The sequence below is a fragment of the Ostrea edulis genome, chromosome 3 (genome assembly GCF_947568905.1).
Source record: "Ostrea edulis chromosome 3, xbOstEdul1.1, whole genome shotgun sequence".
In the NCBI taxonomy this organism is placed as follows: Eukaryota; Metazoa; Mollusca; class Bivalvia; order Ostreida; family Ostreidae; genus Ostrea; species Ostrea edulis.
This window is the reverse complement of record NC_079166.1, coordinates 86657041-86679410: the sequence shown is the minus strand read 5'-3', so window position 1 is coordinate 86679410 and position 22370 is coordinate 86657041. Positions and strand designations below refer to the sequence as shown.

The 22370-nt window shown below is 36.3% G+C and overlaps 1 protein-coding gene across 2 annotated transcripts in view; it reads right to left on the bottom strand.

Moving 5' to 3' along the window:
• Positions 1–12035: 12035 nt before the first annotated feature.
• The window catches only part of LOC125674555 (uncharacterized), an 80687-nt gene continuing 70352 nt past the window's right edge, over positions 12036–22370 (bottom strand). For both annotated transcript variants that reach the window (XM_056159307.1, XM_056159306.1), the window contains one exon: positions 12036–14758. In XM_056159307.1, coding sequence (XP_056015282.1) covers positions 14703–14758 — 56 coding nt within the window. In that variant the 3' untranslated portion in view covers positions 12036–14702. The remainder of the gene's footprint in view (positions 14759–22370) is intronic.

Here is a 22370-nt window from a genome sequence, read left to right as displayed (position 1 = left end):
CAACGATTAAGTTGTTATTAGTCTTCCTTATATATGATCTTACATGATGGACAATCATGAGCTTTGGGGTGAGCTTAATTACCCTTATAGGCCTATTTGACCCCTTAGAAGGGTTCTATATTTTGACTTCGTTGCCCTCTATCCTTATATCAAAATTGTTTTCTTTCATCACCCAATATTCAAACCTAAGAAAAGTCTGAAATGTTGACCAGACCTTGAGATCGAGGCGTAAGCTTGTACCCCATCAGTCCAAAACTGAGAGCGGAAAATGATAGTCCGAGGGATCCCCTTCCTTGCCTGCACACTGCTTTTGCGTACTCTTCAAAGATTTATTTGTTATTACATGTACTGGGGTAGACTTCATTATGACCCCCCATGATGTAAAATCAAGAACTTTCAGGTAAGTTAAATTTTCCTGATAGGCCTATGTGACCATTAAAATGTTGTATATGTTTGACTTTGTTGTTCTGTATCTGTATCCGTCTATCAGCTTGGTTTTGTTTCATTACCAAATATTCAGTTATTAGAGAGGTCTGAAAAGTGGCCCCACCTTTACGAGGCCCCGAGTAATGTGACTCCTTGTATGGGTTCTATATGTTTAACGTCATTGTTCTTTACCCTTTATGACTTTTGTTTTATTCCAACACCCTATAGTCAATTATTAGAAAGGTATGAAAAGTGGGCCCACCTTTGCAAGACCCCAGGTGGTACCCCCACAGCCCTAAAGTAAGGGCCGAAAATGATAACCTTAGGGATCCCCTTACTTGTCTACATACTCATTTTGCGGATTCTTCAAAGATTAAGTTGTTATTAGCCTTCATTATGACCCTACATTATATAAAATTAGGAATTTTCAATTGAGTTCAATTGTACTTTAAGGCCTATGTGACCCAAAAAAGGATTCTCTGTGTTTTACCTTGTTGTTCTCTACCCGTCTATCCGCTTTCATTTCATTCATCACCCAATATTCAATTATTAGAGGGGTCTGAAAAGTGGTCCCACCCATGGGAGTCCAAAGGGGGTACACCTACAGCCCCAAACTGAGAACGGAAAACGATAGCTTTAGGGGTCCCCTCCTTGCCTGCATACTCCTTTGTGGATTCTTCAAAGATTAAGTTGTCATTGGCCATCACTATGACCCTACATGAAATTATCACCCTACATGTAAATTCAAGAATTTTCGAGTGAGCTCAATATTGCCGTTAAAGCCCTATGTGACCCTTTCAAAGGTTCTATATGCTTGACTTCATTGCTGTCTAGTCCTTTATCAGTTTTGTTTTATTTCAATACCCTACAACCATTTATAAGAGAGGTATGAAAGGAGACCATAACCTTGGAAGGCTCAAGGTGGCACCCCTAAGGCATCAAACTGAGGGCGGTAAATGATAGTACTAGGCACCGTGGTAGGCGTCTTCAATGATTCCGAACCCAATGTTTATTCATGAAGTGCATTGCATTATGAATAAGAATAGGAGGGTAGGATACGTAACTATCAAAAGTATTTTCAACAAATCTTCACAATGGTGGGAGTGGACTACTAATACCCGACCCCCAAAATGGGATAGGGGTCTTCGATAATTCCAATCCCGATGTTTATTCAAGTGTAATGAATTATGCATAAAAAATGGAGGGGCGGATCTCCGTAATCAGAGAGAGTGCCATCATCATTTCTTTACAGTAGTAGGAGTGGACCACTAATACCTTACCCCCAAAAATTTCAGTCCCTGGGGTAAGGGTATTCGTTGATTCCAAGCCCGATCTTTAATCACCAAAAGATGGAGGGATGCATCTTCATAACTAGTAAGAGCACCATCACCATTTCTTCACAGTGGTGGGAGAGGACCACTAATACTCTACCCCCAAATGTCCAGTCCCCATGATAGGGGGTCGTCGATGATTCCGAACCCGATTTCTATTCACTACGTGTAATACGTTATTCAAAAAGTTGGAGAAGCGGATCTCCATAACGAGTAATAGTACCATCACCATGTCTTCACAGTTGTGGGGGAGGACCACTAATACCCTACCCCCAAAAATTGAGTCCCTGGAGTAGGGGTATTCAATGATTCCGAACCCAATGTTTATTCACTTAGTGTAATGCGTTATGCATAAAAATTGGAGGCACGGATCTCCGTAACTACAGAAATTAACATAACCATTTCTTCATAGTGGTGGGAGAGGACCACTAATACATTATCCCCAAAATTTCAGTCCCCGGGGTAGGGGTCTTCTTTGATTCTGAAACCGATGTTTATTCACTTAGTGTAGTGCATTATGCCTAAAAATTGGAGGGTCGGGTCTCCGTAACTAGAGAGAGTAACATCACAATTTCTTCACAGTTGTGGGTGAGGACCACTAATACCCTACCCCCAAAAATTGTGTCCCTGGGGTAGGGGTATTCAATGATTCCGAACCCAATGTTTATTCACTTAGTGTAATGCGTTATGCATAAAAATTGCAGGGGCGGATCTCTGTAACTACATAAATTAACATAATAATTTCTTCATAGTGGTGTGAGAGGACCACTAATACCTATCCCCAAAATTTCAGTCCCCGGGGTAGGGGTCTTCTATGATTCCGAAACCGATGTTAATTCACTTAGTGTAGTGCATTATGCCTAAAAATTGGAGGGTCGGGTATCCGTAACTAGGGGGAGTAACATCACCATTTCTTCATAGTGGTGGGCGAGGACCACTAATACCCTTACCCCCAAATTTCATTCCCCGGGGTAGGGGGTCTTCGATGATTCCGAACCCGATGTTTATTCACTTAGTGTAATGCATTATGCATAAAAAGTTGAGGGGTGAATCTTTGTAACTAGAGATAGTAACATCACCATTTCTTCATAGTTGTGAGAGAGGACCACTAGTACCCTACCCCCAACATTTCAGTCCCCGGGGTAGGAGTCTTCGATGATGCCAACCCGATGTTTATTCACTTAGTGTAATGCAATATGCATAAAAATTGGAGGGTCGGATCTCCGTAACTTGGGATAGTAACATCACCATTTCTTCATAGTGGTGGGAGAGGGCCACTAATACCCTTCCCCAGAATTTCAGTCTCCGGGGTAGAGGTCGTCGATGATACCGAACCCGATGTTTATTCACTAAGTACAATGCGCTATTTAAAAAAATGGAGGAGTGGATCTCCGTAACAAGTGAGAGTAGCATCACTATTTCTTCACAGTGGTGGGAGAGGACTACTAATACCCTATCCTCAAAATTTCAGTCCCCGGGTAGGGGTCTTTGATGATTCCGAACCCAATGTTTATTCACTTAGTGTACAGTCCCTGAGACGTTCTACTTTACCATTTTTCTGTTCGCTCACCGTTCGTTCACCGTACGCTCACCCTGCGTTCACTGTTCGTTCACCGTGCGTTCACCGTGCGCTCTTCGTTCACAGTTTTGTGTTCAGCGTGCGCTCGCCGTTCGTTCACCGTTCACAAAGCGTTCAACGTGCGCTCACCGTTCGTTCTTCGTTCAGTCTCTTCATTGTCATTCGGAACACCAAAGTGAAAGGAGTTATGTATTAAAAGTAGACGGGCGGATCTCAGTATCTAGAGAGAGTAGCAACACCATTTCTTCACAGTGATGGCAATAAACGAGTAATACCCTTCCTCCAAAATTTTAGTTCCCGGGGTAGGAGTCTTCGATGATTCCGAACCCGATGTTTATTCACTTAGTGTAATGCATTACGTATAAAAAAAAAATTGAGGGGCGGATCTCCGTAACTAGAGAGAGTAACATCACCATTTCTTCATAGTGGTGGGAGAGGACCACTAATGCACTACCCCAAAATTTCACTCCACGGGGTAGGAGTCTTCGATGATTCCAAACCCGATATTTCTTCACTTAGTGTATTGCATTATGCATAAAAATTGGAGGGTCGGATCTCCGTAACTAGAGAGAGTAACATCACCATTTCTTCATAGTGGTGGGAGAGGGCCACTAATAACCTTCCCCAGAATTTCAGTCTCCGGGGTAGGGGTCATCGATGATGCCGAACCCGATTTTTATTCACAAAATGTAATGCGTTATTAAAAAAAAATATGGAGGAGGGGATCTCCGTAACTAGTGAGAGTACCATCATTATTTTTTCACAATGGTGGTGAAGGACAACTAATACCCTTCCCCCAAAATTTTCAGTCCCTGGGGTAGGGGTTTTCGATGATTCCGAACCCGATGTTTATTCACTTAGTGTAATGTATCATGCATAAAATTTGGAGGGTCGAATCTCCGTAACTAAAGAGAGTAACATCACCATTTCTGCATAGTGGTGGGAAAGGACTACAAATACGCTACCCCCAAAATTTTAGTCCCCGGGGTCGGGGTCTTTGATGATACCGAACCCGATGTTTATTCACTAAGTGTAATGCGTTATTTAAAAAAGTTGGAGGAGCGGCTATCAATAACTGGAAAGAGTATCACCACCATTTCATCACAATGGTGGGAGAGAACCACTAGTACCCTTCCTCCAAAATTTCAGTAACCGGGGTAGGGGTATTCGATTATTCTGAACACGATGCTTATTCACTTAGTGTAATGGGTTATGTATAAAAAGTGGACGGACGGATCTCATTATCTAGAGAGACTACCATCACCATTTCTTTACGGTGTTGGCAATGGACGACTAATACCCTTCCTCCACAATTTCAGTTCCCGGGGTAGGAGTCTTCGATGATTCCGAACCCGATGTTTACTCACTTAGTGTAATGCATTATGTATAAAAAGTTGAGGGGCGGATCTCCGCAACTAGAGAGAGTAACATCACCATCTCTTCATAGTCGTGGGATAGGACAGCTAATACCCTACCCCAAAATTTCAGTCCCCGGGGTAGGGGTCTTCGATGATTCCGAACCCGATGTTTATTCACTTAGTGTAATGCATTATGCATAAAAATCCTGGGGGGTTGGTTCTCCGTAACTAGATAGAGCAACATCACCATTTCTTGATAGTGGTGGGAGAGGAACACTAATAGCCTACCCAAAAAAAATTAGTCCCTGGGGTAGGAGTCTTCGATGATACCGAACCCGATGTTTATTCACTAAGTGTAATGTGTTAATTCAAAAAAAAAGTGGAGGAGCAGATATCCGTAACTAGTGAGAGTGCCATCACTATTTCTTCACAGTGGTCGGAGAGGACCATTAATACCCTATCCCCAAAATTTCAGTCCCCGGGATAGGGGTCTTCGATGATTCCGAACCCGATGTTTATTCACTTAGTGTAATGCGTTATGCATAAAAATTGGAGGGGCGGATCTCCGTAACAAGAGAGACTACCATCACCATTTCATCACAGTGTTTGGGGTTGGTAACTGACACCCCATCCTTATAATTCCAGTGTGGTGTTGTTTTATGCATATATAAATTTGAATTGCAAACTGCGTTCTGGAATGCAGTTCTCTATTGAATTGCGAATAGTGAACTGCGGATTGCGTTCCAAAATATAATTGCCATGGAAGCAAATGTGCGAAAAAGAATCAAAGTACTTAAAGTACCGAGAATGGCTAGGCTTGGCTTGTAATGATGTTGTATCGATATACAAGTTATGATAGTACTATTAACATATCAAACCAAAATGTTCAATAATTTCCTGCAATTGCTAAGTAAAAGAAATAATAAAATATTGGAACACTTTTCTAAATAAGTATAAATGCATGCTATACTAGTATTTAAGATGGACATTTCTTTATGATATAATTTTCATGAAATGGAAAAAAGAAAATGTTTTATAGTAATCCATATTGTTCTTCGATTTAGTTCGATCCTTATTGTAAAAATGATTTATAACGTAATAGGACTGTTAAGAACTAGTCTCTGTAAGAATCATGTAAAATCGAGAGAAAAAAAGGTGGCATAGTCATATCTGATGATTTACTTTAAAAGTGACTAAAAAGTAAATGTTAGGTTGTTTTTTAGCATACAATGCACTCAGTATCCACAGAGACAGTTATTTACAAAAATATCAGGTTTAACATATGTGTGCCATCTCCTATATATTCCCATTAAAATCGCCTAATTTCAGTTGATGATGAAAATATTTATCAGAAACTATGCAATAAACATAACTTAAAAACTAAAAAATGATAGTGTTAAATGTGAAAATATGTTTAAAACTATTCGGAAAGCAGAATATGAATGCACCAGAGTTTGATACTGATCGGGGTTATTTTTTTTTAAAAAGTTATCTCCCTTGCACTACTCTTATGTATTGGAGATAGGATTGCAGTATGACAACATGTATACAACATGGCACGTAAAACGCTGGACTTGCAGGTAACACACAAATGCAGCATTTTGTTGTTTACAAAATTCCCATGTTCGACATTTTCATCAGAATATGAATTTATATTTAATTTGGTCTATGTTAAAGACTGCAATAAGGCTGTTTCGAGTCATTTACGGTATCTAAACATTTCATACGATAATATGTCTTAGGGCGTGACCGTGTTTGAAGGCGAAGCAAAAAATATTGGCATTAGTATCTAGATCCATAACAGGACCAAAATATTCCGAAATATTACCACCTAACATGCGAGGACAGAGCTCAATCAAAGTATTCTAACTTTAGATATTTTTGATCCACCTATTTATTGAAAGCGGGACACGCTATGCAACTGATGTAAACAGTGCATTGTGACGTCATAAACATCGTCGTTGTTTAGCCCATATGCCAGCGTAGGAAATATTCTACAATAAAGCTTTAACCGAGGAATGTTTACACTTGTACATGTATATGATTAAGAAAATAAGATTTACATGCTTTTACGGATTTTATGTAACATCTCAGAACGACCTGAACTTGGGTACACGCGATTCAAATATGTATATATGTGTTACCTATAGGGAGAATTCCGCTCTCTAAAAACTCTAAAAACACATTGACTTGTGGCTTTCTGAGCTGTTTGCACACCGGAATATTCGAACCCATTCCATTTTTACCGTATGTCCATACTATTGCGATTATCTTGGATTAAACTGGAAGAGGAAAACGACAATGTGTCTGTCCTAATGTGCTTTCCGTCTCGTGTTTCTTTGAGTGGGGTCAAACAATGGTCTACATAATATTGTATTGACGTCATCATGTCGCGCAAAGAGGGTCGTGTACCGAAGTGGGAATTTTCCTTAATCGGAACTCCGTGCCAGCACTCGTGACGTAGAACTGACCCTCATTAACATTTATGCACATTGGGTATTTGCCATGTAAATACCTGAATGATTCCACAGTACTAGGGACAAGCCTAATACAGTTTATGTGTCAATACATTATACATGTAGTCTAAAGATATTTTTTGAAATCGTGAAAATTAAATTTTCTTCTTTTTTCTGAGTATCAAATAAAATGTATACGATTACATGTTACGAGTGTATCAAATATCTAATATTCTATACCACTACAGTCAAAAAGCTCATTACTCGTATGTTTTATTTTCTACGAACAACAATTGGCAATTGTACATGACTGGCCACAAAACAAAATATGGGAAGTTTAATACTCATTAATAAAGTTCAACATTAGTTGAAGTACATGTACCTGTAAAAAATTATTCATCATAGCAATTTGCTACCGGTAAACATATAAACACAAACTGTTTAACGGTTATTTACCTTGTTTGGCCTTGAAGTTTTCCTTCCAAAACTTTGCAAAATTCACAACGGTTTTTCGTAAAAGGCACCATGCCTTTGTCAACAACTTTCATTTAGAAAAACATACAGGTTTTCGTTAGCAACCTTGACTATTAAAACACAGGTATTGCATGCATTATTGGCGTGCTTGTTGAGAGTCCTGTTCACAAACTAAATAGTGCCCAGGTTGGAACCTTATTTCAAACTCGACAGATGATAATAAACATATTTGACATGAAACATTCATAAAAACTAGAAGCATGTTTCAATTAAGAAAAAAAAATCTAGATGAAAAACGTAATATGAACAAAAAATGTGTTCGTGAGGGAGTCGAACCCAGTCGTTTTAATAATAGAAACCATCTTTTAAAATTACATATAAGAGTCGACGACCTTGTCCACTGAACCACGCAGTATACCGTACATTAAAAAGGACAATGAAGTTGAAAATAATACCAGTGAAGTCGTTTCGATGTTTTTAAATTTACAAAAAAGACCCTAGTGAAACAAAATTTCAAAGCGACAGGTTTTTTTTAGAGGAAAACTCGAGGAACATGTTGATGCTAAATGCAAGGTAAAGATAACGAACAGTGATCAATCTCATAACTCCTACAAGCAATACAAAATAGATGGTTGGGCAAACACGAACCCCTGGACATTTTGTTTCACGCAGGCAGTGTTTCTTAAATTCGAGGATACCCCTCCATTTTAACGCTAAAAATCATATAAATCGCTTATAGGTTGATTTAAACTCGAAATATTTTGGCTAATTTTGTCAATACACGTCTTTCAAACTTATTTTCAAAAAATATTGAATCACGACATACGTTCCAACTGGTTTTATCATATCTTTGAATAACTTAAATTTTTCGATCTTTCATGCAACACCTTTAGGGAAATTAACATGAGACGTGCAATACCTTATTTCATTACAGGTACATTTATAAATGACATAAATTCCCTCTCGGTTATGGAGTCCTGCCCTGCGGTTATAAAACCAGTATATTACGCGAAAAAGATAACTGATACCATTCATATAAACTTGAATGTGATATACTTAATATGAAACTATTTGCTTTCATCTAAATCGGTGTTACAACGAAAGTATCTACTTATTTTTGTACGTGCGCCAACAATGGAGATATGCATATTTTTTTCAGTAACATCCCTTTTATCTCTCTTATTACTTATTTCAAATTTTATATTTCTGTTTAGAATAAATAAAAGTGTTCTCATGTAAACAATCTGTTGGATTTGATGCGTATTTCGAAAATCATTAATATTGTCTACGACTTCTTCGAACAACCCTCGTACATATTTCAACAGTCCGTGACTGTCCGTGTTTTGTCAACCTCTCACACTTGCGTACTATGCGGACCGGCATACTAGGAACTTCCCCAATATAACATTTCCTGTAAATTAACTAAATGGGGATTGAGTTTTGGACTCGCGTCGACAGTTTGTCTAAATTTTGTTATCTCCCTGACTTACACTTTGACAGATATCAATATAGATGATAACCTGTCCGCCAAGCAGTTGTATCCAATCTAACATAAGTCTTACACGGCAAAATCTACATGCCAAGCGATCATATCCAATCATATCCAAACAGAAGACCCACACGGAAAAATCTACAAGCCAAGCAGTCATATATAATCTAACAGGAAATACACACGGCAAAATCTACAAGCCTAGTAATCGAATCCAATCTAACAAAAACTGCAAAACGTTCGTCGACAGTGTAGCTGACCCTAATGAAGACTTAGTTTTATATAATATGTTATAATCAAACAAATCTTTTTTTTTATTTGCTTATTGCTAAATTCAACACACCGTTTGACTACTCATCAGTGCAAAAATCACTCGAACTAAACTTTATCTGTGGTAATCATTCGCGGTTGAACTGTGTTATTATGTGGTATTAGCTGATATATGTGTACTGTGGATTACTTTGTGAATAATATGTGACGAGGGCACGGATAAACGACCATCGTGAATATATATATTTTGAATTTATAGTTATAAGTTGTAGTATCGTTTTATAGAGGTGCGTGGTATTACCGGTATACCGGTGTACCGGTATTTTTCTGGTACCGGTATGTACCGCGGTACACGAGGCGAAATACCGGTATATTCAAGTCTGATAACTCTTAACAAAAATAGAAAATTGAAACAAGAAAAAATAATTAAAGAAATTTGTGTACGCAGTGACTCACTTTATTTACATCGTTCCCTCGTTGTGATGCAATGAAAGGTAAGTCTAATAACTGTACACAATCGGTAAAACATACGAAGTATAAATTGCGATGATTTGATTATTAATGATATGAAAACAAATCAAAATTAAAGAAAAAAATAATAGAAAACATTTCATTAAGTTATTATTTTAATATATAAGGTAGATTATAAAAATTGTTTTTATGTTGTTTGGTTTATGCTGGTCGAATACCATTTCCGCCTCTTAGGAAAACCCCAAGTAAAAAATAAAATAAAATGGCAGATGCAGACTTGTGCGTTCGAAACCACCGTTCGTCCGTTCGTCGCGCGAGTACAAATTCCTGCCGATTCTGAACGCCGAGTTAATGGGTTTGAGGTGCAAGAATGTAGGAATTGTGGTCGAAGAACAAGAACACGTTCGTGCGCACATGTTCTCGTTATTCTCTTTAGAGAAGTGGACAGGCGTATTCTACATGTAGAAGTTCTCGTCATTCGCGACTCTAAGAACTTCTAGACTTTGAGATCGTGTCAAATAAAATCCACAGGTTTCCCCCTATTAATTATTTTAATAGTCGTTCCAGTCAGTAGTCTAGTCACAGTCGATTCTAGTCATGATACAGAAACACTGCTATATTGTATGTACGGTATACTTTTATGTTTGGATTAAACTTTTGTTCTGTTAACTGGTTTAAGATTTAAATAAGATATTTTCCTTATCATTTATATTTGAATAAATTAAATGCAATTTACAATCAATAAACTAATAACAGCTCATTATATACAATAAATCACAACTAAAATCCACTAAAACTGAATCATACAATTAAAAGATTAAATCTGCGGTATACCGTGGTATGTACTGCGGTATTTTGCAAATACCACGGTACACCGCGGTACCTTTATTTTCTGCGGTACCCAACTCTATCGTTTTACTTTACGAAATTTTGTGCACACCCGTTTCTTATATTTGAACTTGGCCAGTATTTATCGCTCTATTAGTATCTGCAGTCTGGCGTGACGGTGACCTAAGATTGTTCTCTACATTATCCTGAGAGTTAACGAAGTGGTTTTCATTGTGTATTCTAATTTTCTTGGGATATTTTCAAATTTGCTTCTCTATACCTGGGCGAAGTGCATGACTGGCTCTGTTGCATGGTCCGCCATTTTTGTAACTATGAAATGTTTGGTTTTACATTTAATCTTATATATATATATATATATATATATATATATATATATATATATATATATAGTTTTGCTTTTCATCATATAACTTTATTATCTTTACAATCAAATACAATAGGTACTTGTCTATATTTATGACAGTTGACACATTGCATGTTCCGCGGCAATTTAATGAGCCTGCAATTGGCAACATTCATATGATAGAGTTCAGTTAATATTATGGTGTTGAAAACTCCCATATTTGGACTTCTTCAAACAACATATTAAACTTCAATCGAACATAGTAAAGTTTTGTGCGAATATGATGTGAACCCATACAATTGTCTAAGGACGTTAGGTTAACGTGAATTAAGCGTGAAATCATACATATTTGGTCGTTTATATGAACGATGTGTATAACTGCGTTTTCGTCTTTGAGTATTTGGAAAGAGTCTCATCACATTCGCTTTATTACGTTATGTACTAGTCAATTTTCCTAGATCATATACATTACTATTACATCTATATGGAACTGCAGTACCTAAAGTCCTGATCCAGCGATCTTCCCATTCTTTACAAAAATGATACTTTATGTTGGATTGTTTGTATGATGGTAAATTGTTTTTAGAGTACCGGTATGGATTTTAAACTCATTTAACAGTCAACCTGAATTTTGGACCACCTTTTTCAGATTTTGGTTCAGTATTAACGAACGTTTACCGTGTAAGACCATCAATATATCGTAATGATCTTCAATATAAATCTTATACTGATTTAACAAATAACTTTAACTTTGGACTATGTTCTCTAGACAGCTTCAGAGTCAACGGATGCTTGTATATACGCAGAACATATTCTCTTAGAATTTGAACTTAGGTTAAATAGATAATACAGTACCAACCTGACCCAACCTGACACCCAAGGAGTCCCGGGGACTGCTCTGGGACGGTTCTCTCAAAAAGTGGGACTGCCCTGGGACTGCTCTAGAAAACAGTCCTAGCAGTCCCAGCGGTCCTAACAGTCCCCGGGACTGCTTTCTGGGACTGCTTTGTTCAGTCAAGCGTGAATGAATCACGTGATGTTATGATTGACAAGAAACCCCACACACCAGGCATTCAGAATATACACAAATCACTTCAGTAGTTTTTTGCACCGCTAACTGACGCACTTTCACTAGAAAACTTGTGAAAATAATGGATGGAAAAAGAATAACAAGATTATCTCCCTATATTCGACGGCGGATAATTTTGATAAAAGATAATGGAATAGATAATTCCCAAATTCATGAATCCATAAACAGAGAAAATAGTAATAATCAGATAATCCATTGTACCATTGATTAGATAGACGATAACTCTTGAGGGGAGCTGGGGTATGGGATCGGCAACTTCGATCTGATGGGGGAGGCTACTCAGGTATACTGTGTCCATGGCAACGGGAGACACGGAATGCCGTCGTTTGTTTACAGGTGTCAAAACAGGGTTATCATGAATCATTGTTAAATGTTGTCATCAGGAACGCTTTGAACACATATTTTTGGGGAACATGTACTTTACAAACACTATAACTTCGATTTCAGGTTAAAACAACATGTATATATACACTTTGATTAGAATCTTCATAATTATTTGAGTTAGTCTAAATGTTGTAGTTCAATTAAACAATTTTACAATGCTGGCAATAAGTATCTAACCAATCATTTACAAATTAAAAATATGTGTACACGTAAGTGGAAAGCAGTTTTTGCTAGTTTAATATAGACGATAAGTGAATAAATTATTTAGGCGACTTTAAACACATTTATTTCAATAACCCAATCAAGAAATAAATATAATTATGCTACATAATTTTAAGAACCCAAGATGCACTTCACATGTATGAAATACTAAGGAAATAAATGATAAATAACAACAACAAAATTACCTGACAGAACATAAACGTCAATTGATTTTATGTTGTGAAATTGTTGTTATCAGACTTACAAACTCTGCATTTATCTTTTTTCACTCGTATTCATAAACTATCATTTTGTTATAAATTCATGAAAAAGTGCGCAGCTCAGTTAAGGCTATCCGAGAAAAACCACAGTGTTTTCATAAATGTACCTCTGTGCACTTCGCACCATATGACGTCACAATGAAAAAGTACATCACAGCGTACATGTTCTGATAGTTGTATCGCGGGGAAAGTGTCATAATATTTTGTCGTTATTTACTAATGTTATCAAGTGATAAGCTGTATACGATAAAACATATCTTGTTAAATGATTATTTATATTAATGCTTTATGATATCAAATTATGCTCCCTTTTAAATATATAGTATGCACGAAGCTGATATTCATATTATATTGTGACCTTGAAATCGCCCCTAATCTTAATGACTGTCGCGTTTAAAAATTCCCTCATGTACATAGATAATCTCATACTACAGAAACAGTGGCAAAGTTCAGGTTAATCTGCTATCAAAAACAATATGAATTTTTCTGATATATAATCTAGATATATTTATGCGTTTGAAAAGTGCGGGGAGCAATTTCTGTCTTGTGTATTAACGGTATGATATGTATAAGAATGTGGACAATCCCGGTAATTTGTTGATGACTGTTGATGTGTTGTTACATTATAGCATGTTTAATTTTAGTATGTATTTGTTCCCAACACTTTTCAGGTTAAGGATTTTTATTCTTTTCTGCGTATATCAATAAACATTCAGCTGGTTACCCGCATGAATCTGAACTTTTGTTAACAAGTAGGTTCTCTTGCTGATTTCCAAAAATAAAATGTTACGTGATATTCAACTGACGTCACGGGAAATTATCATGAGGGGAATTTACGGTAGCTCAGTCACAGTCAACATATGGGTAGTATCGTTTCTGTGTTTAACCGTAACAAGTGTAATGATACCTGTGAATTTGAGGTGCAATTTTACCCCATGATTATTGTGCATTTTGCTATGAAAGCCCTTAACCTAGTTGCGTGTCACACAAGTATGTTGAATATGTGCTGTTTCATGTATAATGTATTGCTTTTCTCTTTAATTACATTGCAAGTCATTTATCTTCGACTTCGTCTACCGTATTGACGTGCTCCAGCGATTATCGACAATGTTTATTGATAATCTCACTGTCGGCTTAGCTCCTCCGACTAGTTTAACCCCGCCCATTGGGACTGCTGGGACTACTGGAACCGCTGGGACTGTTTTTGGTTTGTTTACTGAGACTGCTGTGGGACTGCTACGTGTCAGCTGTGGGACTGCTAAGCAGTCCCTGAGCAGTCCCATAAAACAGTCTCCGAGACTGCTCTGGGACTGCTTTCTGACAGGTTGGGTCTGGTTGGTACTGTACGTTTTTGTAACAGAAATATTCTCTTGCAAAATGGCAACTATGTAACTATGTTATTTCTTTAAGATTGATATCACAGGATGTGTAACTTTATTTTATTTTCGGAATAAAATGGTTCACACTGAAATATTTCTCACCATTTTGTTTTTTCTGACATACCCCTGTACATCATATATGACTAAATTATGAACTAAATATATTCATGGCGATCAATGAAAACCTAAACATCATTCAAAGAGGATTTGTATGTCAATTTCTTCACCAATCACAACCTTTGCTTTTCATTAAAACTGGTTATTCTGTCTTTGAATAGAGGTAAATATTTGTATTGAATGGCAATGCCTTCTGAAAAGGTGTTACTTGCCAGAGGTATCTGTTTCCCATCTGGATCCATTCATGTACATTTCAAAACCTGAAAAAGTGAATATGATATATTAGAATAAATACGAATATATATATATATATATATATATATATATATATATATATATATATATATGCAAATCACATTGAACATCATTTTGTTGTAATTATTGTTGTCGTCTATTAATGCAAACAGATTGATGTGCATGAATCATGCATTTATCAAGGTATTTGTTCAATGTATTTCATGTTTTCTAAATTAATATACGCATTTCCTACAGGGGTAGTGATGTTCAGTAATCAAGATAAAAGTGCTAAATTTGCAACAACAAAAACAACAACAAAAAACACTCGTCAAGCAACAATGTACGACACTATGTACAAGCTTTTATCAAGACAAATATGTAGATATTTGTATGAATAAAAGCAGATCACATGCCGCCCTGATTTTTTTATATTACGTCTCCATACATAGTGCACCTGTATATTCGATTGACAACTATGACGTCAGTGAATTACACGAGGCTCCGAGATTTTCAATATACTATCTCCGTTCAGAGTGGTTAGCAATTGTGACGTCACTCAAAATTATATGACGCCACAAAATACCCATAAACCGTCACCGTGTATATTGGTTTGACAGCTACCGTAACTTTTAATGTATGTCTGTATCCAATTTCTGCATACATTATTTGTTTATTAAATCTTACTGTTCATACGGCTTTGATATTGTGATTACATGATGTTCATCGACATAAATTCATAATCAAACGATATTTAAATTATATTTATCAAATATGGTACATGCAGTGAAATTTGAACACATTTTCGAAAGGTTTTCAACGAGATAAATTCGTTAGTCGGTCAGTTTGAGACTTTGCCTCGCGAAATACGGATGTCCACTACACACTGGATGACTGTGCATTATGTCCCGAGCTGATTGTGTGACTAATAGTACTTCGTTAATCAGTTACCTGGAACGGGATTATGGGTAGGATTATATATGAATTGATATATTGAGAGAGGAAATAAAAGGATAATTCATAGCGGAATACATATCATTCCTAATTATTATTAACGTTGTTTAACATCAACCAGTAAGGAAAATCGGTGATGTTGAATATTGTTAATAGAGAATTCAAAATAAGCGCTTCGGTATCACAGAGTAACATTTAAATTTATGATAATCTTAAGCCAATAGTATTGAATACCAGTAAATAAATAGTCCTTCCCAGGTACATTTGTGTACAAAAGACTGAGTTTCAAAGGATTGTAATACAATTCTTTTAGTTCGTATTCGTGTATGAAGAAGAAAATCAATAAACGCATAGCCCATTTCTCTCGTTTTACGATCATTATCCATTCTTTCAAATGTACAAGATTTTGGTTTGGTATCAGCATTTTTGATTGTTTCAAGAAAAGGGACTTAGAAGAAGTCCTTAAAACTGATAACACACTCTCGTATACGGTAGGAATTTTTACCTTAAAACGTGTTCGCAATGAAAGGTGAATATAACGAACAGCAATGTAAAAACTAGAAAGCGACCTAGTTGGGTAAAGCTAAACACTTTCTCCTGTGTCTTTAAACAATAAGCTTTAACTATGACTAAAAAGGTAAAGATGATAAAAGTATCTCATTTGCCTGCTACTGCTAGGCAAGTTCCTGAGTAAATCTACCATGTGTAAAATTTCAGTAGGTTATAAAGGAGGATGATAAATGGTCAGTTTTTCTTTTCAAGTTTTGGAAGGTGACAACAGCATGTTGATCGTTCGGACTCGTGATTGTAGGCATGTAGGACATATTTAGACAAAGTGAAGGTACTGAGGTAGGTTGCTTTTTCTACCTCCGGGGTGTGTAAGATTTGACAGATAGTTTTTTTTTTAACTTGGGAGATTTCTGTTGTAGAATTTTAACGAAGACTTGCAGTGGCGCCCTGACATGGACATAATAGTTCGAGCTTCAAAACCAGCCTCGCTTATGCCGAGTCATGGCATTGATGATTGTTGTCTGTAAACAGCAAGTTATCAACATCATAAAATTGTATAGAACTAACTCTGTCTCCATTTCTTCACTTCCAATATCAAAATCAATGTGTGAATTTACCATGTTGCAGAAGTTGCAGTTTTAGGTCTACCTATAGTATTTAAAATGAAACAGCTGAATGGTTTGTTTAATGTTTATATTTCATTGGTGATTGTTTGTCTGTTTAACATGTAAACTCCATTAACATTCTGATGAGGTTTTTCAAAACTTGTTTTGTTACGATGTCATTGTAGTGGCGGATCCAGAATTTCCGAAGTAGCATGTAGAGTATCACTTAATATACACTTAAGGTAAGGTTTGCAACAACAGGGAAATAACTCTTATTATTATACCTCAGTGTGAGAATTCTATAGAACGCGTAACTGGTCTAGACGGTCACATGCCAGGAATGACAAAACTTCATGTCTCCCTCTCAAACATCATATCTCCCTATCATATTTACCACTTGGGCAGCCTCGTCCATTTTTCAAAAAATTAACGTAAAGGTAGACGAAGTGTATTGTGACGTCACAATAAGTTCGAGTCATTGTACTTTCAGAGTTCGTAAGGCACAAAATATGCGGGTCTCTGATACACAGTTAAATTGCCTGGTTTTGGTTTATACAAAAACATGCAAGTAAATCAACATTCATGGAGAATGGAAATACGAAAACTGGTTATCATATCACTATATTTCGTTTTTTTTTTTTTTTGTTTTTTTTTATCTTTTATACGTTTGTTACCGTTAGGACAATCTTAGCTACATACAATGTATAGATGAGCGGACTCCAATTTCAAACGCACTTTTGTAGTTTTGCTTTGTTTCGATATAATAAACAATTTATTGCGTGAATGTTCGGGAGATATGAAGATTTATTCACCCAAGAAAAATCATATTCCCCTCGGACGTTGCCCTCGGGGAATATGAATTTTCTTGGGTGAATAAATCTTCATATATCCCTCATTATCATGCAATAAATGTATACCTCAATGCACTTCGCGCTTTATGACGTCATAAGGAAAAAATGCGTCACGTCATAGATGTATCGAGGGAAAATGAACTAATATTTACTTGTTATCTACTACCGCTGTCAAGTGTCAAGCGGCGTATGTGTAAATTTCCATGACAAAATAATATTAATGTTTCTCAAATGATAATTTATAAATTATTTTGTTTGATATTATAAAAGTTTACAATTCTTTATGTATACATATGTATATGTACTACGGTCAATTTCCATTAAAATTATGTTGCGACCATGTAATCTCAGCGAATCTTGCTAGGGAAAGTAGGATTTATTTTATGCTGTTATAATCAATCATTGTTTGTGAATAGTATCCTCCAAGACAAGGTTAGACATTAACGATGCTAGGAATTTTTATTCCCAGGCATTTTTAAAAAAAAATAAACCTGACAATGTTCTCTAATCGCATGCAGTTTTTATTTCAAGGCTATGCCATCCATTTTTTTTTTATTTCAATGCTATGATATCTACTTGCGCTGATAGACCGATTCATCGCATGAACTTTGAAATGTAGAAGATGCGACTGATATGATCATGTGAGAATTAAAAAGAAAGGTCTTATCTAGTATATCTTAACATACTCTTAATTTTGACTGAGGAACATCTGCATAACGTCGACATAAAACATATTTATAAGTGTCATTTTCACCAACTTTACGTTACCCCCATCCCCTCTAGATCCACCACTGACCGGGCTTTATATTGTCGCTAAGGTTACAGTTGTATGTTGAACTATGTAAACAAACATCAAGCAATGGAACAAGAATAGGGAATTTATTTCAAAGATGTAGTATAAATAAGACAGGTTCGGGCCAATGTAACAATGCATTTATGACGAAGCAGGACCGTGGAAAACCCGCCGGGATATTGAAAATAGTATATTGTATTTAGAAAAAAAACCTCAACATCTTAATTCCTAATAAATGTGATACTACAATACTTGACAATTAAATATAGATATCATTTATCATTTTGGGCTGGAATTGTATCTTATTCATGAAAATGCTCAATGCACTCTTCAAAAGTTGTACAATTATAAAATAAAGTGTCAAATCGCATAAATGAAATAATTCTTTTTAATCTGTTACAATGGAAACAAAGCCCGACGGGTATTAATTCTATGTGTTTTCTTAAATATCTATCGTCCAACTATTATGTTTAGTGAAACTTCTCTGACGTAGACCTTGTAAAGCTGCTCAATATACATTTGTTGTTGCCATGACAACCGATTTAAATTTTATTCAACATATAAAAAGTGCTATTTTTGTGTTTTAAAATAACATTTTCTCTACCATTCAGTATAATCTTATAGATAATACCCTTTTTTAAAAATCCACCAGCTTTTTACCCCATAAGTTTGCCTCGTGTTGTTTTTTATACCGCTAGTAATCCCTTTTGTAGATAGATCCCGAAAATGTAAAACATCACAAAAATAAGCCCATCTGGTCAAAAAAAAATGAAAAAAAAAAACCAAAAAAACCCCGACACGGGCAATTTTTTTTTAAAAAGTCAATTTTTAAAAGAGAAATTCCTATTGAACATACTGATATGCAACATGACTTTGTTCGCTACATGTCAAAATGTCGCAAACCTCACCTTAATATACTCAACCATTTAGGGCGCAAATTTTGGACATTTACTCGCACTATTTCAATTTTTTAAATTTGTGACAAAAAGGTGGATGACATCTAAACACCCATGTTGTTAAATTTCCTTGGAACTCCGTTTCAAAGAGTACAATTTCCATTTTAATTGGAAATAATAGATGATTTGAGTTTTGTACATAGACTAGGCCTATATGTCTTTTTCAAGCGATTTTCAAATTTACATTCAATTATTGTTTCATTACTTTGTTTTAGATCTGTATCAATTTCATGTATATAATATTGTTATCGTCATATAATTTTATCGTATCCATTTATTGTCAGTTGATTATGAAATTGATATTGCTCATTTCATTTCATTTCAGAAACCAAACGCCTACCAACGGGAGTAATTGTGTGATTTGCTGTGGAACCGTGAAGCCAGAAGATGCTGTTGCTCTCACTACAAAAGGTAGCGAATACATTAATCTTGCCAGCCGAGAACGAGGCAAAGAACTGTTCACCAAACCAATGCAAAAAGTTCATGAAAAATGTCGCTGTGAATTCATCCATGCTCACTACATCGAAAAAGAGACTGTTAAACGAAAGAATACACACTTGTTGTTTTCTAGTGAGTGTGAAGCGACACCATCAACACTGAGGTCAAAATTTGATTTTCGTGATGATTGTTTGTTTTGCGGCCAGCAAGTTGTTAGAAAAGGATCTAGAATCAAGTGGTATCCAGTTCGGACACTAGAATTTGAAACCACGCTTTTGAAAGTTTGTGAAAAGGGAAACGATGACTGGGGAAGGATAGTAAAGGGTCGAATAGCATCAGTCAGTGATCTGCAAGCAGCAGAGGCAGTCTACCACCATGTATGCAGTACCAATTTCAGAACCTCGAAAGCAATGCCAAAAAAATTATCTGCAGATAAAAGTACATATGAGTAAATGTAAGCGGTAGACCCTGAACACTGCTATCAGAATTTAATGACATTATTAGCTTTGTGAATTATTCTTATGACGAGCAAGTAACTGCCAATAACTTAGTGATGAAAATGCAATCACTTTGTGGAGAAAAAGCTTACACGACAAAATGGATGAAACAGAAGTTGAGGGAACACTATCGTGATCGCATTGTTATGTCAGGCAAACAAGGACGGAAAGATGTTGTAACATTTCGCAAAACGGTTTCAAGTATCTTGCACAGTTTGTATCTAAAAGGCTTAAATATTGAAAGCGAGGAGGAAGAGAAAAGGAAAATAAAACAAACTGCAGCAGAACTTATAAGAAATAACATTTGTGCCCTCAAACTTGATAAACATATATATCCTGCTGCTGCAGAAATATCACAGCTTCAAGAGAATTTAGAAATAGTGCCTGAAAATCTACAGTTCTTTTTAAGAACCATAGTGAAAGAGAAGTCATCCAATTTAAAAACTGCGTCCATAGGACAAGCAATTATACAAGAAACACGACAGCGAGCATTGAGTTACCCCTTGCAACTAGGATTAGGAGTCCAAATGCATCGCCTTTATGGATCACGATTCCTTGTAGATTTTTTGTACAGTCTTGGGTTTTGCTCCTCGTATTCCGAAATACAGAAGTTTGAAGCATGTGCTGCAGTTGAAGGATCATCTGAAAAGCAAATCCTAGGTGTAAACGACTATCTCCGATTCGTTGCTGATAACGTTGACCACAATACAGACACATTAGATGGCAAACACACGTTCCACGGTATGGGGATGATCTCATGTTTGACTCCAAAACCGAATGGTTTCTTTGACCGTAGAATATTGAGAAGAGACGTGTCTTCAGATGGAATTTCCAATCTTGGAAAAGTCAATATAACTTACTTCAAACCATGTTGCTATAATGCCATGTCTAAGATGATTTTTTGGAACTTCAACATCTTCGTTCTCCAACGCTAGGCTCTATGAAAGTTAACCTCATCATAAAAGCTGTTTGGCAATTGAAATATCCAATTCCTAGCTGGGCAGGTACAATGCAAACAATCAACAACGGTGAGTTTTCAGGACAATCTTCAACCCAGTTTTTACCTTTTATTGACATGAACCTGAGTGACCTTTCATGTGTGTATAGTACCTTGAAGTATATCGTTGCCGAAGCAAGGACGTATGGAAAAGTATCGATCGTAACATTTAATCAACCACTTTATTGGAAATCTATAATGATTACTTCAGAAACAGAATTGAAGGACATGATTATCCGTCTCGGGCCATTCCACACTTACCTTAATATACTCAACCATTTAGGGTGTACATTTTGGACATTTACTCGCACTATTTCATTTTTTAAAAATTTTGTCACAAAAAGGTGGATGACATCTAAATACCCATCGCATTACATAAGCAGTATGTTGGAATTTCCATGGGCACGACTTGTGCTCCTTTGCTAGCTGACCTATTTTAAATTCATATGAAGCAGAATTTATTCAAAGACTATAACGCAAGAAAAAGCAAGATATTGTTGTGGCCTCCAATTCGACATTTAGATATATCGAATTTTGTCTATCAACTACAAAAGCCCAGAAGGCTCATTCGAGATTCGAAATTCAAAATACGAGATTCGAAATTCAAAATACGAGATTCGAATTTCGAAATTCAAAATCCAAGTTAACCAATCAAAATGTAGGTCACAATAAACTAAAGGTTAGAGGGTACATGCATATACATGTAAACTTAAAACATGACCGAAAGCTTATTCTTCTAATATGTTTATCAAACAACGAAACATTTCTTTTAAAACTATAATTGTGTTGATGTGTGCTTAGCATGCAGACAGGCCCGTAGAAAGCGGGAAAGGAGGCAGACAGAAAACTTGTTCCAGCTGCCACTTTAGAGAAGTAGAGAGGCATGATGAAGGATATGCCTCTCAACTTCTCTAAAGAGAATACAGCTCCCACATATTAATTCTGCACTGTATGTGATAACCAGGTTGAATACACATCATGAAATACCTTAAAGTGAAATCGTATATGAAGCTTATTAACCGATGATACCCTTCCAA